This window comes from Anas acuta, chromosome 1 (genome assembly GCF_963932015.1).
Source record: "Anas acuta chromosome 1, bAnaAcu1.1, whole genome shotgun sequence".
Classification (NCBI taxonomy): Eukaryota; Metazoa; Chordata; class Aves; order Anseriformes; family Anatidae; genus Anas; species Anas acuta.
The window spans coordinates 130,822,344-130,833,821 of NC_088979.1; the positions used below are offsets into that span (position 1 = coordinate 130,822,344).

At 39.3% G+C, this 11,478-nt stretch overlaps 1 protein-coding gene across 10 annotated transcripts in view; it reads left to right on the top strand.

The window, feature by feature from the left end:
• Positions 1–11,478, top strand: part of BMAL2 (basic helix-loop-helix ARNT like 2) — a 56,732-nt gene that overhangs the window by 25,467 nt on the left and 19,787 nt on the right. For 6 of the 10 annotated variants that reach the window (XR_011089053.1, XR_011089048.1, XM_068656387.1 and 3 more), the window contains 4 exons: positions 905–960; positions 1,718–1,826; positions 10,060–10,147; positions 10,835–10,943. Coding sequence is in view for 6 of the 10 variants with exons in the window: in XM_068656387.1 (XP_068512488.1) it covers positions 905–960; positions 1,718–1,826; positions 10,060–10,147; positions 10,835–10,943 (362 nt within the window). In the remaining 4 variants the exon portion in view is untranslated. Of the gene's footprint in view, positions 1–904; positions 961–1,717; positions 1,827–9,898; positions 10,148–10,834; positions 10,944–11,400; positions 11,463–11,478 lie in introns of those variants that run through there. The other 4 variants (XR_011089066.1, XM_068656439.1, XM_068656411.1 and 1 more) reach the window with 3 other exon arrangements.

The following is an 11,478-nucleotide window of genomic DNA, read 5'->3' on the forward strand; positions in this document are numbered from 1 at the left end:
GCTTTTCTTCCTGAGTTTTGTAAGACTGCATGGTGGGCCTAATTTTAAGTGCTACCCTACCTGCCATGTGTCAGAATATGGAGAAGCATAATTGATAGATAGTAGAAATGCAAGGCAGTACAAGAAGATACTCTCCAAACTGATTGCAAAGGAAGAGCCTATGAGACAGTAAATGAGTTGTTGGAGTGTGTGATTAGTTTTTCTTTTGTTACTTTTTTGTTCACTGAATCATGCAATGGTGTTGTATTCGGATTGTTCAATAGATACTGAGGTTCTTTACCAATGATGGGGTTTTTGGGAGGGGGAGGACAGGGATTCTATTTCTGTTAGACCAAATTGTCAAGGGAGCCTTTTACCCATTTTGTAGTTAGTTAATATCTTAAGTCAACATTGTCCACCTATTTTGCCCATGTCTTTTTTCCTCTAAAAGACAGTGAAGAGAAGTTAAAGCAGCATGTGCTGCCCAACAGACAAAGGCCACTTCTACCTGCCCTGGAGATCCAGGCATCCACAGCTGTCTGGAGGAGGAGAAAGTAGGCAGCAGCTGCAGCAGACAGTAGCCACTGGCCTGTCCTTGTACCAGTTGTTTCTTCTTAACTGCTCTCCGACCTAGGAATAAAAAGGGCAGCCTTGTTCTCTTGGCATGGAACACAGACAAATAAATTGACTGTTCTTTTTTATTTGGGGAATAAGTGGAAATGAATATTTCTCTTAGTGCCTCATAACTATCAAACAGTACAAAGGTTGAACAATGAAACATGTAAGGAATATTGCATTTTATCACTAGCTTGAGGATATTCGTTTTCCTGTGTAAAGTATTGATTGAAATCAAACACAAATACACTGTATCTTGCCATTGAAAATGTTGCTGATTTTTTTGTTTTCTTTTTTATTTAAATTTCAGAGGTCACAGTGAGTCTGCTGAAGAACAGGTACCCTATGCTTCCCAGCCTACAGAAGGCAAGTGTCTCTTCTTACAGTTATCATAGGTGTATCTTCTGATGGATCATTAATGTTTTAGGTTTATTGAATGCAGGATTTAAGGCTAAGCTGTTTTGCAAGGGAGAAGTTTTTTAAATATTTCTAGTGACAATTTCTAGCTACTTGCAGCATCCTAATTCATGTAATTTAGATTAATGTGATGAGAAGGGCTTGCAGCATCTCTTTTCCCTCTAGAAATTTCTACTATAGCTAGGTTTTTGCTGATAGAATATCATGTTTCTGTCACAACCTTTTCTTGTTTTGTTTTGTTTTTTTCTTTTCTCCAGTTTTCTGCAGAAATACAATTGCAATGACTTTACTTTCATAATAAAGGGGTAACAAATACTTTGTTAACAGTTCTGTGCTATGCACATACTCTGGTCTCTGAGGTTTTCTTTTACCTTGCTAGATAGTTTTCTTTAACAGCATGTTTGTGAAAGTCCAACTTTTTCTCCTTATGCTTTTTGCTTTGACTGAGATGAGAAATGGTAATAATTAAAGCTAGTAACTTCATTACTGAAGTTCAGCAGTGTTGACATTTATATTATTCAGCTATCTTTATATTTCAAGTAAGACTTATCCACCAGGAGGTTAGTATTTTAAGGAATTTCATTTCTGAAAAAAGGGAACAAAAACTGCTTTAAAGTGAATTCTCGAGGTGATTGTTCCATGCTATGTAATAAAATGTCTATGAACTTAAGATTTTATTCTAATTTATTTTATTTTTTAACTGTAGATGCTGTTAAACAATCTTTAGTGAGTGTACCTGGAATGTCCTCTGGAACGGTTCTTGGTGCTGGCAGTATAGGAACCGAAATTGCAAATGAAATATTAGAATTGCAAAGGTAATAAGCACTTAACATCGTATGTTAGGATTTTAGTTAAAGATGGAGAAGAGGCATATGTGGTTATGTGGGGACTGTTCAAGTTTCATTTTTAATATATGTATTAAATTATTTTTTTTGTTCAGCAATGGTGTTATGAGGTACCAATTATAACCTAATATAGGTCTCATGCATGGCAGTACACATCACAAGCCTTGATAAATAGTTTGTTCTGGGCATGCAATTTCCTTTGTTAATGGAAGAATTATATAACTATGATTTCAAAAGTATTACTGTGATGCTTCTTCACTTGAGATTGAAATGGGTAGGTACTTCATTAGGGAATGGAAAATCAGTTGCCTGTGAGTAGCGTTTATATTTTTCTAATAGTGTAACTCTGCCAGCAGAGACTTCTTTGAAACAGTAACCAGTGGAGTGCTTTCATATCCTGTCTTGTCCCTTTTCTAATTGTCCTGCAGGTAGGCTAAAATGATAGTTCAGTAGCTCCCCAGTACCCAGCTGTAGATTTAAAAAAAACATAACTGCATCATTCCAAATGGGAATCCATCCTAGATTTATGCTGTTAAAGACTGACCCTTTTAAAATTAACTAGTTTTAGTAGATTTGTAGCATAGCCAGTGAATTACAAAGGAAGAAACGTAATTTTAATGTGAAAATGTACTTCTGTGTTTTTTGTATTGGGCATCCACAGTGGTGCCTGACTTGCTTATAGAGAGGTTATTACTCTATTTCAGTTTGCAACATATCAGATTTGTTGTTTAAGAACATTTTTAAAAAGCCTCTGAGGCTAATTCCAGGATTTGGGGATTCACAAGCACAGAAAAAGTCCGGTTTTGGTTACAACTCTTTTGGGAGTCAAGGTTTCCCCAGAAGCTCCAATCACTTTTGTTAAGATTAAACATAGCATAGGGTACTATCATCTCATTAGGACAGAACAAGTCATCTGACTGTTAGTTTTGGCTAATGAAGCGCTCTCTTAGACTTTAAATCTTTAACTTCCAGTTTCAAGTAAAGAAATGCAAACAAATTGTTTATGTCTACGGAGCAGTGTATTCCAAGGATCCTTGTAATTCTTTGTAGTGACACTTTTGCAACAGTACCTAAAGGACCATAGTGTAACACTAAATCGTCCAGTAAGAGATACACCAATTTTGGAAACAATAGTAGATGTGAAAGGAATAGTTTAATATGCCATAACATAGTCAGCTTCTGCTATTTCATTAGCAAATGTCTGACTCCTCAGCTCATCTGTGAGGATATTATGAGAGGCAATGTCAAAAAATTTACCAATATCAATGTAGCATCCACTACTAAATTCCTTGGTTCACCAAGCTAGTCACCTTATTGTGAAAGGTTATCAGATTGGTTAAGCATGATTTCCTCTTCATAAATCCATGCTGAATTAGAGAATTACAGGTTATCTCCTCATAACATGGCTGTTTTCTCAGCTGTCTCTTCATCAGAACACAGTAAAAACCATGGCCAGAGCCTAAGAATGATGAGTCATGGTGGTAGATGTTTTTTACTCTGTTTCCCGTATTTTAGAGTCACTTTCCAACAATGAAGTCATATCCCTTTATTAGAATAGTCAAATTGAACAGGGACTCATTCCTTTTGAATGAAAGGAAGAAAAGAAGAAATAATTCCGTAGTGATAGGAGGAAAGGACTGCTATTTTAAAAATAAAAATAAAAAATCCACCTCCAGCATGTTGACAGGTTGCTGGGATTATCTGAAAAGAAGAGGAAAAGCACTGTCAACAAAAGCAACAAAATTGGGATGTTACACTTTGGTAATACCATTTTTAATGTTCTCTCATTAATACCACCTATAAATGGAAAGTGTTATTTTTATCAACTCTTCTGAAAGACCATAGCTGGTAGAAGTTCTCATCTCTGATGATCAACACCCAGGCATGAGACAAGAGCTTAACTTGATACCTCTTCTTGGAGCTTCAGCCAGGTCAATGTTATGTTCTTGATTGAGATCACTTGACCTTTGCTGAAAGATATGTAGATCGTACATGTCATCAGCTTAAGAAAACCAGTTTATTAGGTGGATGAAAAATAAATTGCTGGATGAGGAACGAATGAATGCATTCCTGTGAGTTTTCTTTGAAGCTACCCCTTGAAAGCTTTGATATCTGTGTTTTTTAAGAACCACAAGCAATACTCTTCATAATACTACAGAAACACAATTTCAGGTGCAGTATCTTCCTAAGCAGCAGAGGAAAATTTTGTGAGCTTTTTATGAAGATCAAGCCAACTCACTACTCTTCTGTGACAGTTCTTAGAGTTCAGCAGGTCGTAAGAGAGCAAAATTTTCATCTTAGAAAATGGAGGAATCCATCATAACAGAAAGAATTGTGGAATTTGAAGAGTGTGATATTAAATTAATCTCCCCAGTTTGGAGGAGGTTACTTTAATAAGAGTTGATTGTGGGTTTTTTTTGTTTTTTTTTTATGGATATTTAAATGGAATTCTGCTGTGGAGTTGAGGCACATATGAACAAGGCCTCTTTAGAGATGTTTCAGGGGAGTATTTATTACTGCACTTCCTTCCTAAGAAGAACAAATGTTCCTAGTCTCCTACAGACCTTACAGAAACTGAGTATATTTATCAAAAAGTTAAATATTAACACTGCCATAATTTTCTGTCATTCTGTTTGCCTATCATAAGCTTGAAGCTCTTGATGATGCACATCTCCCTATCTATCAAAGATTCATTTTGTAGATGTCTTGTTTCATCATGTAAGAAAAGTATGGCTTGACTCCTTAATGGAACAGCAGTTTAATGCAACAGGACATTTACCCCTCTTTGTCTGATTTATCAAAACATCTTTTAATCAAGATCTAGTCACAGTGATAGTCCAGACTTGCTTCTTGTTTGAAAAGTGCGACTGCTACAAGAAATTAAAACAAACTGTGTGAGTTCTAGGTTCAAATATCAACTTTTCAGGAAAATATTTTTGAAGGTACTGGCAGCAATGACCACATGCCTTACGAAGCTGTATCAGGTATTCTTATTTTTCAAGTCATTGATTGACCTTTGTTTTTCCCATTTACATGCACATCTTGAACACTGGTTAGAACAGGAAATAGTGTTATATTGCTTTCCTTGGGAACAATCATACTACTTCTCAACTAATAATCTCATTATCAATAATCTAATTAACCTCTAATTAATCTAATTAACCTCTGATTAATAATCCAATTAATCTCATTTATAATCTAATAAACTAATAACCAAACTATTAAATCTCATTGGGATCAGTGTTGACAAGCAGACTTGTCTTATTAACACATGACTTTAAGACTGGTGCAATCAGCAGAACTTTGGGTTTGTTGATCATGGGAAGGTCTACGTGACACCGGGGCTGCTGGCACCATGTAGGATGTGCCTCTCTCAGAGGTGGGAAAAGGATTTTTGCCCAGGAGTTAGCGGAGCTGATAGATAGGTCTTTAAACTGGAGTTGAAGGGGGAAAGGGATAAAACTAGGCCTGCCATTGATAAGCTAAAGCATGGCACACTAGAATCAGAGGGACTGAGTGCTAGTGAGGTCCTTCGGTCTGCTACACAAGGTGCTGCGTGCAGTGAGGAGTATTTGAAGTGCTACTACACAAACGCACACAGTATGAGGAATAAAATGGAGGAGATAGAAGTCTTGGCCTGTTCTCACAGCTACAACATCATCGACATAAGCGAAACCTGGTGGGATGAGTCCTGTGACAGGTGTGCTGCAATAGATGGTTACAGGCTCCTCAGGAGGGATAGGCAGGGCAGACAAGGTTGGGGGGGTGGCAATGTATGTGAAGGAGGGGCTGGACTATGTGGAACTTGAAGTTGGCGATGGCAAAGTTGAGAGCCTCTGCGTAAGGATTAAGGGATGAACAAATAAAGGGGATGTCGTTGTGGGAGTCTATTACAGACTACCTGGCCAGGATGACGCTGCTGATTAATTATTCTTTGAGGAACTAAGAGATACCTCAAGATCAGCTGCCATCATCCTTATGGGGATCTTCAACTTGCCAGGCGTCAACTGGGATTACCACACGGCCAACACAAGTAGGTTCAGGAGGTTCCTAAAGCACCTTGATGATAACTTCTTGGTGCAGGTGCTAAGGGAGCCCACTAGGAAAGGTGCGTTCCTAGATCTGTTGCTGGAGAACAGAGAGGGTCTTGTGGGGGACGTGGTAATTGACGGCCATCTTGGTCATAGTGACCATGAAGTGGTTGAGTTTGAAATTTTTGGTGACAGAAGGAAAACTGCCACCAAAACTCCAGCCCTAGATATGGGGAGAGCAGACTTCAGGCTGCTCAGGGAACTAGTCAGCAAGGTCCCCTAGGAAACTGCTTTTGAAGGTGTTGACGTCCATCAGTGCTGCTCAGTCTTTAAGTACTGCCTCCTAAAAGCACAAGATCAGGCAATTCCAAACTATGGAAGTCAAGCAGGTGGGACAGAAGGCTGTCCTGGCTGATCAGAAATCTTCTGCTGGAGCTTAGGCAGAAAAAGAAAGTGTATGACTGCTGGAAGCAGTGTCAGGCAACATAGAAGGAATACAGGGACACGGTTTGTGTTTGTAGGGAGAAAATTCATATGGACAAAGACCAATTAGAGTTGAAGCTGGCCAGGTCTGTGAGAGATGATAAAAAGAATTTTTTTAGATATGTGAACAGAAAAAGGAGAACCAAAGAAAACATAGGTCAGCTACTTGATGGGAAAGGTCACCTCACAGACAAGGACATAGGCAAAGCAGAGACGTTTAATGCCTTCTTTGCCTCCGTCTTCAATGCTGGTGATGGACTTCGCGACCCCAGGTGCCCTGAGCTGGAGGACCGTGATGGTGGGAATGATAAACTCCCAACCAACCCTGAAGGTGTGCGGGATTTGCTGCTCCACCTGGATCTGTGCATATCCATGGGTCAGTGGGATTCATCCCAGGGTGCTTAGAGAGCTGGTTGACATCATTGTGGGACCTCTCTCAATTGTTTTTCAACAATCTTGGGAATCTGGAGAGGTCCCAATAGACTGGAAGCTGGCAAATGTTGTGCCAATTTTCAGGAAGGGCAAGAAATAGAACCCTGGCAATTAGTTATTGAACTATTGAAGTTATTGAAGTTATGAACTATATTGAAGTTATTGAAGTGCATCTAGGGGACAATGCAGTTGTTGGTCCCAGACAACATGGGTTCACAAGCTATAGGTCCTGTTTTATTAACTCGATTTCCTTTTATGATAATGTTAGAAATGGCTAAAGCAAACAGGTTCATAAATTTGAGGAGTATTTTCTGAAGACTTGATAAATTGACTAGAATGAAGGGGAGACTGGGACACACTGCATCTGTGGTTCAAGAATTAAATTGCCAGTGCAGGGCCCAGAGGCAGACAGGACTGTTCTTTATGGACACGAATTGTTAAAACATTCCTAACAATAAGATCACCCATCTAGTCGATGAAGGGAAAACAGCTGATGTGATCTTTCTGGATTTCAGTAAAGCTTTTGACACGGTTTCCCATAGGATCCTACTGGACAAAATGTCCAGCATACAACTTAACAAAAACATCATATGATGGGTGAGCAAATGGCTGACAGGCAGGGTTCAAAGGGTTGTGGTATGTGGGGCTACTGCATCAGGCTGGCAGATGGTCACTAGTGGGGTCCCTCAAGGCTCCATTTTAGGGCCAGTCCTCTTCAATGTTTTTATAAACAATTTTAATGTAGGACTAGAAGGTGTTTTGAACAAATTTGCTGATGACACTAAACATGGAGGAGTTGTTGGCTCTGTTGAGAGTGGAAAGGCCTTGCAGAGAGATCTGGAGACAGACTGGAGAGCTGGGTGATCACCAGCCACATGAAGTTTAACAAGAGCAAGTGCCATGTCCTGCACCTGGGACGGGGCAACCCTGGCTGTATGTACAGACTCAGTGACGAGACGCTGGAGAGCAGCCCCGCAGAGGGGGATCTGGGGGTTGTGGTTGACAGCAAGTTGAATATGAGCCAGCAGTGTGCCCTGGCAGCCAGGGGGGCCAACTGTATCCTGGGGTGCATCAAGCACAGCATTGCTAGTCGGTTGAGGGAAGGGATTGTCCCGCTCTATTCTGCGCTGGTGCGGCCTCGCCTCGAGTACTGTGTGCAGTTCTGGGCACCATTGTACAAAAATGATGTAAAACTGTTGCAGAGTGTCCAGAGGAGGGCTATGAAGATGGTGAAGGACCTAGAGGGGAAGATGTGTGAGGAGTGGCTGAGGTCACTTGGCCTGTTCAGCCTGGAAAAAAAGGAGGCTGAGGGGAGACCTCATTGTGGTCTACAGCTTCCTCAGGAGGGGAAGTGGAGGGGCAGGCATCAACCTATTCTCTTTAGTGACCAGTGATAGGACCTGCGGGAATGGTGTCAAACTGTGATGAGGAGGCTCAGGCTGGATATCAGGAGGAGGTCGTTCACTGGAACAGGCTCCTCAGGGAAGCAGTCACGGCACCAAGCCTGTCAGAGTTTAAGAAGCGATTGGACTGTGCACTTAATCACATGGTCTGAATTTTTGGGTAGACCTGTGTGGTGCCAGGAGTTGGACTCGATGATCCTTGGTCCCTCCCAACTCGGGATATTCTATGATTCTGTAATAGACAGAATGCAAGAATATTCTGAGAGCAAAAATGTTTTGCTTGCCAGCTCAATCAACCGCAGCACTTGGAACCCTTGTAATCTCAAGCAGGCATGTCTATTTCAGTGATCTTAGTTGTCCATGGACACTGGAAATTGCAAATAAACCTATGCTGAACAGTTATGAAAAGAAGCCAGCTGTGGAAAGGAGCAGTTGCACTGTGTGACTGGGATCTTTGGCACTGCATTTATTTTGCAGTCCTGTATCTTGGAGTGGGACTGGGAGGAACTAGTTTTTAAAGTCAGTAAGAGGAAAATGCATTCACATGTACTTTGGTTGTTGAAGGGTCATCAGTAAGTACTGAGTGTTTCTGTAGATGTCTGAACGCCATTGCTTGCAGCCAGATGTAGTTCAATTTTCCAAAATAGTTGCAGAAAAATAGTGCTGTATTTTATTTCCAGCTGGAGAGTAGAACTGTATGCTATTTCTTCATTTTCTCTTATATGAATTCAGGTTACTATCTCCCACATGCTGAGGCAGTCAAAATTAGACAAAAGAGTGGCCAACAAAAGTTGACACCAGCACTTTTTCATCAAATACTTCTGTGGTTACAGGCAGAATCCAATAGAATGACTGTGTTTAATACCTGAATTTCCTCTCATTTTTTAATATCAGTAAGACAGATGGCTCTCAAGCTGTGCATCAGGCATCACTAGACTTTAACAAAAAATACAGGGCTATGTCCACACTTCTACTAATGAGCGTTTCTGAATCAGTTTAACAAGTGAGGAATGATCATTTCAGTTACAGCAGTACTAAAATCTATTCGGTCTGGAATTTGTCCCTTTTAGAGATGACAGCACTGCTTACCAAACTGTACATCGAAGTGTAAGGAACTAATAAATGTTCTGTGCAAGTAGCTAGACTTACTTAAGATAGGTTGTTGATTCATCCATATCCTGTCTTTCCTGCTGTACCACATTTTGGATCTGAGGAAGTGGTGGAAACTGAAGTATCCAGAGTGCTCCACTTCTATAGACTTGTCCTTCGCAAGTCAGGAAGAGTGTGGGGGGGGAAATGTGAGCAAGCTATCCAAAGGGCCCTGGTATGACATTTTCATTGTTAGTTTCATATCCAGCATGTTTGGTGAGGGAGGATGAGCAGGATCTCAAAGAATTTTGGTAGCAAACTAAGTGTTCTTTTTGGTTGGAGTTTAATGAAAATAGGGAAAGACAGGTATCTACAATAATAGTAGAGGGAGTATTAAGTGTATTGTTAGTTTAGCAGAACTTCCTCATGTTGTACATATTACGTATGTATTTCAAATGCATCTATTTGTACCAGTGTGCCTAATTCTGAAACATTTGACTCTCTGCTTTGTCACTGCTGCTGATTGAAGAGAAAAATGAGTGTGCTCAAGTAATAATGACCTATGGACTTTACTGATCTCTTCTGTTCTTTGCATTATCGATAGAAGAGCAAGAGCACTTAGAATCTTCAGGAGAATTTAAGCCAACTTTATCTCAGATTAGCTGGCTCGGACTTCATCACTGGGGAGATTTGCTGGGTTCTGCAACAGGCTGTTTTTCATGATCAATGTGACTTGGTAAATCAATTATACATATAAAATTTTAGGTTGGATTCTTCACCATCTGGGGAGTTAAGTCCATCACATCTCTTGAGAAGGTCACCTTCTCCAGCTTTAACTGTAAACTGCAGCAATGTGAGTATATCACTGCCTGTAAAAATAAATAAATAAATAAAATAACAGTTCTTGCTTTCTCTCAAACATTTTTTCCTCTACTTTATATATTTTGCTGGTATGTTTGCAGTAGGGTGACTTCTATCTCTATTGTTGCTAGCCTAGTTTTCACAAGTGCAAAAGGTAATTTAAAACTACTTAGATCTTTGTCGTGATTGTAGCAAGATGCAAAATAATAATAGAAGAGATGCAATTTCCTAATTCCTATAGTTTAATGCATCTCTAACATGGGAGGTATGAGGATTTTTATCATTTAGCAAGAATGTGTTGATATTAACTATTATAGATGATGTGAATGGGAATTTGTAGTTTATGGTACTATATGTGGAGAACATGTACCAGTACATTTTGTTGTGCTGGGTTTATTTGCTTAATATTGAAGTAGACACTTAATAGTGCAGATGTCATCACAGTGAAATAGTCTTGACAGATGTGTAAGTATCACCTTTTATTTAAGCAAAGTCCAGTGCTATGTGAACTTTAAAAAAATAATAATAAAACACAGTAGATCTTCTTTGATACACATTTTTCATTAACTCTTATCTAGTTCTTAATGCTTTTATGGAAATTTATAACATTCCAGTAATGTAATAATTGTGACTAAATTTAGAATTTAATTCTGTCCTTCTACTATTTCTGATCTTTTAGGTGCCAGATAAGGAGTTGACTCAGTTATGTCCTTCAGAAGTAGAAGTTCTACAGACTTCAGAACAAAATCAGGGTGCTATTCCATTTCCGAGTAATGAACCTCTCCTCAGTAAGATTTATTTCTCTTTGGGTATTTGGGGACTGCAGGGAAAGACATTTATAATAAAATATGTATTTTTTGAGTGCACCAGTATACAACCATGTATAAAGTTTCAAGAGTCAGTGTTTGTCTTAAGATGAGTGAACTCTTAAAAGAGATGTGTTGTCACTGGAAGATGAACAGCAAAATCAGTTGTTCATTCTCATGACAGAAATAACATCCAGCAATACAAGTTTACCATTATGTTCTTGCATTCCACCATTTTAATTAGGTACTTAAAGTTTTTTTCTGCAGAAGAAAGAGATGGGTAAGAATAAGTATGGTAGCGCAATGTAAAGGATTTGGTTGTAACTTGTGAACTACTGTCCTTATTGTACTTCATGTCTTTCTTAACTACAAACTGTGAAGAGCTACATAAAAACAGCTGACAAAAATGTTTTAGAACTTTTTCTTCCCCTCCTTCAAGAATGCAGTAAGCCAGAAGTTTGGACATAGGATTCCTTGGCTCTGGAAGAGGAGAATGCCATGGTATTAATTTTAACAT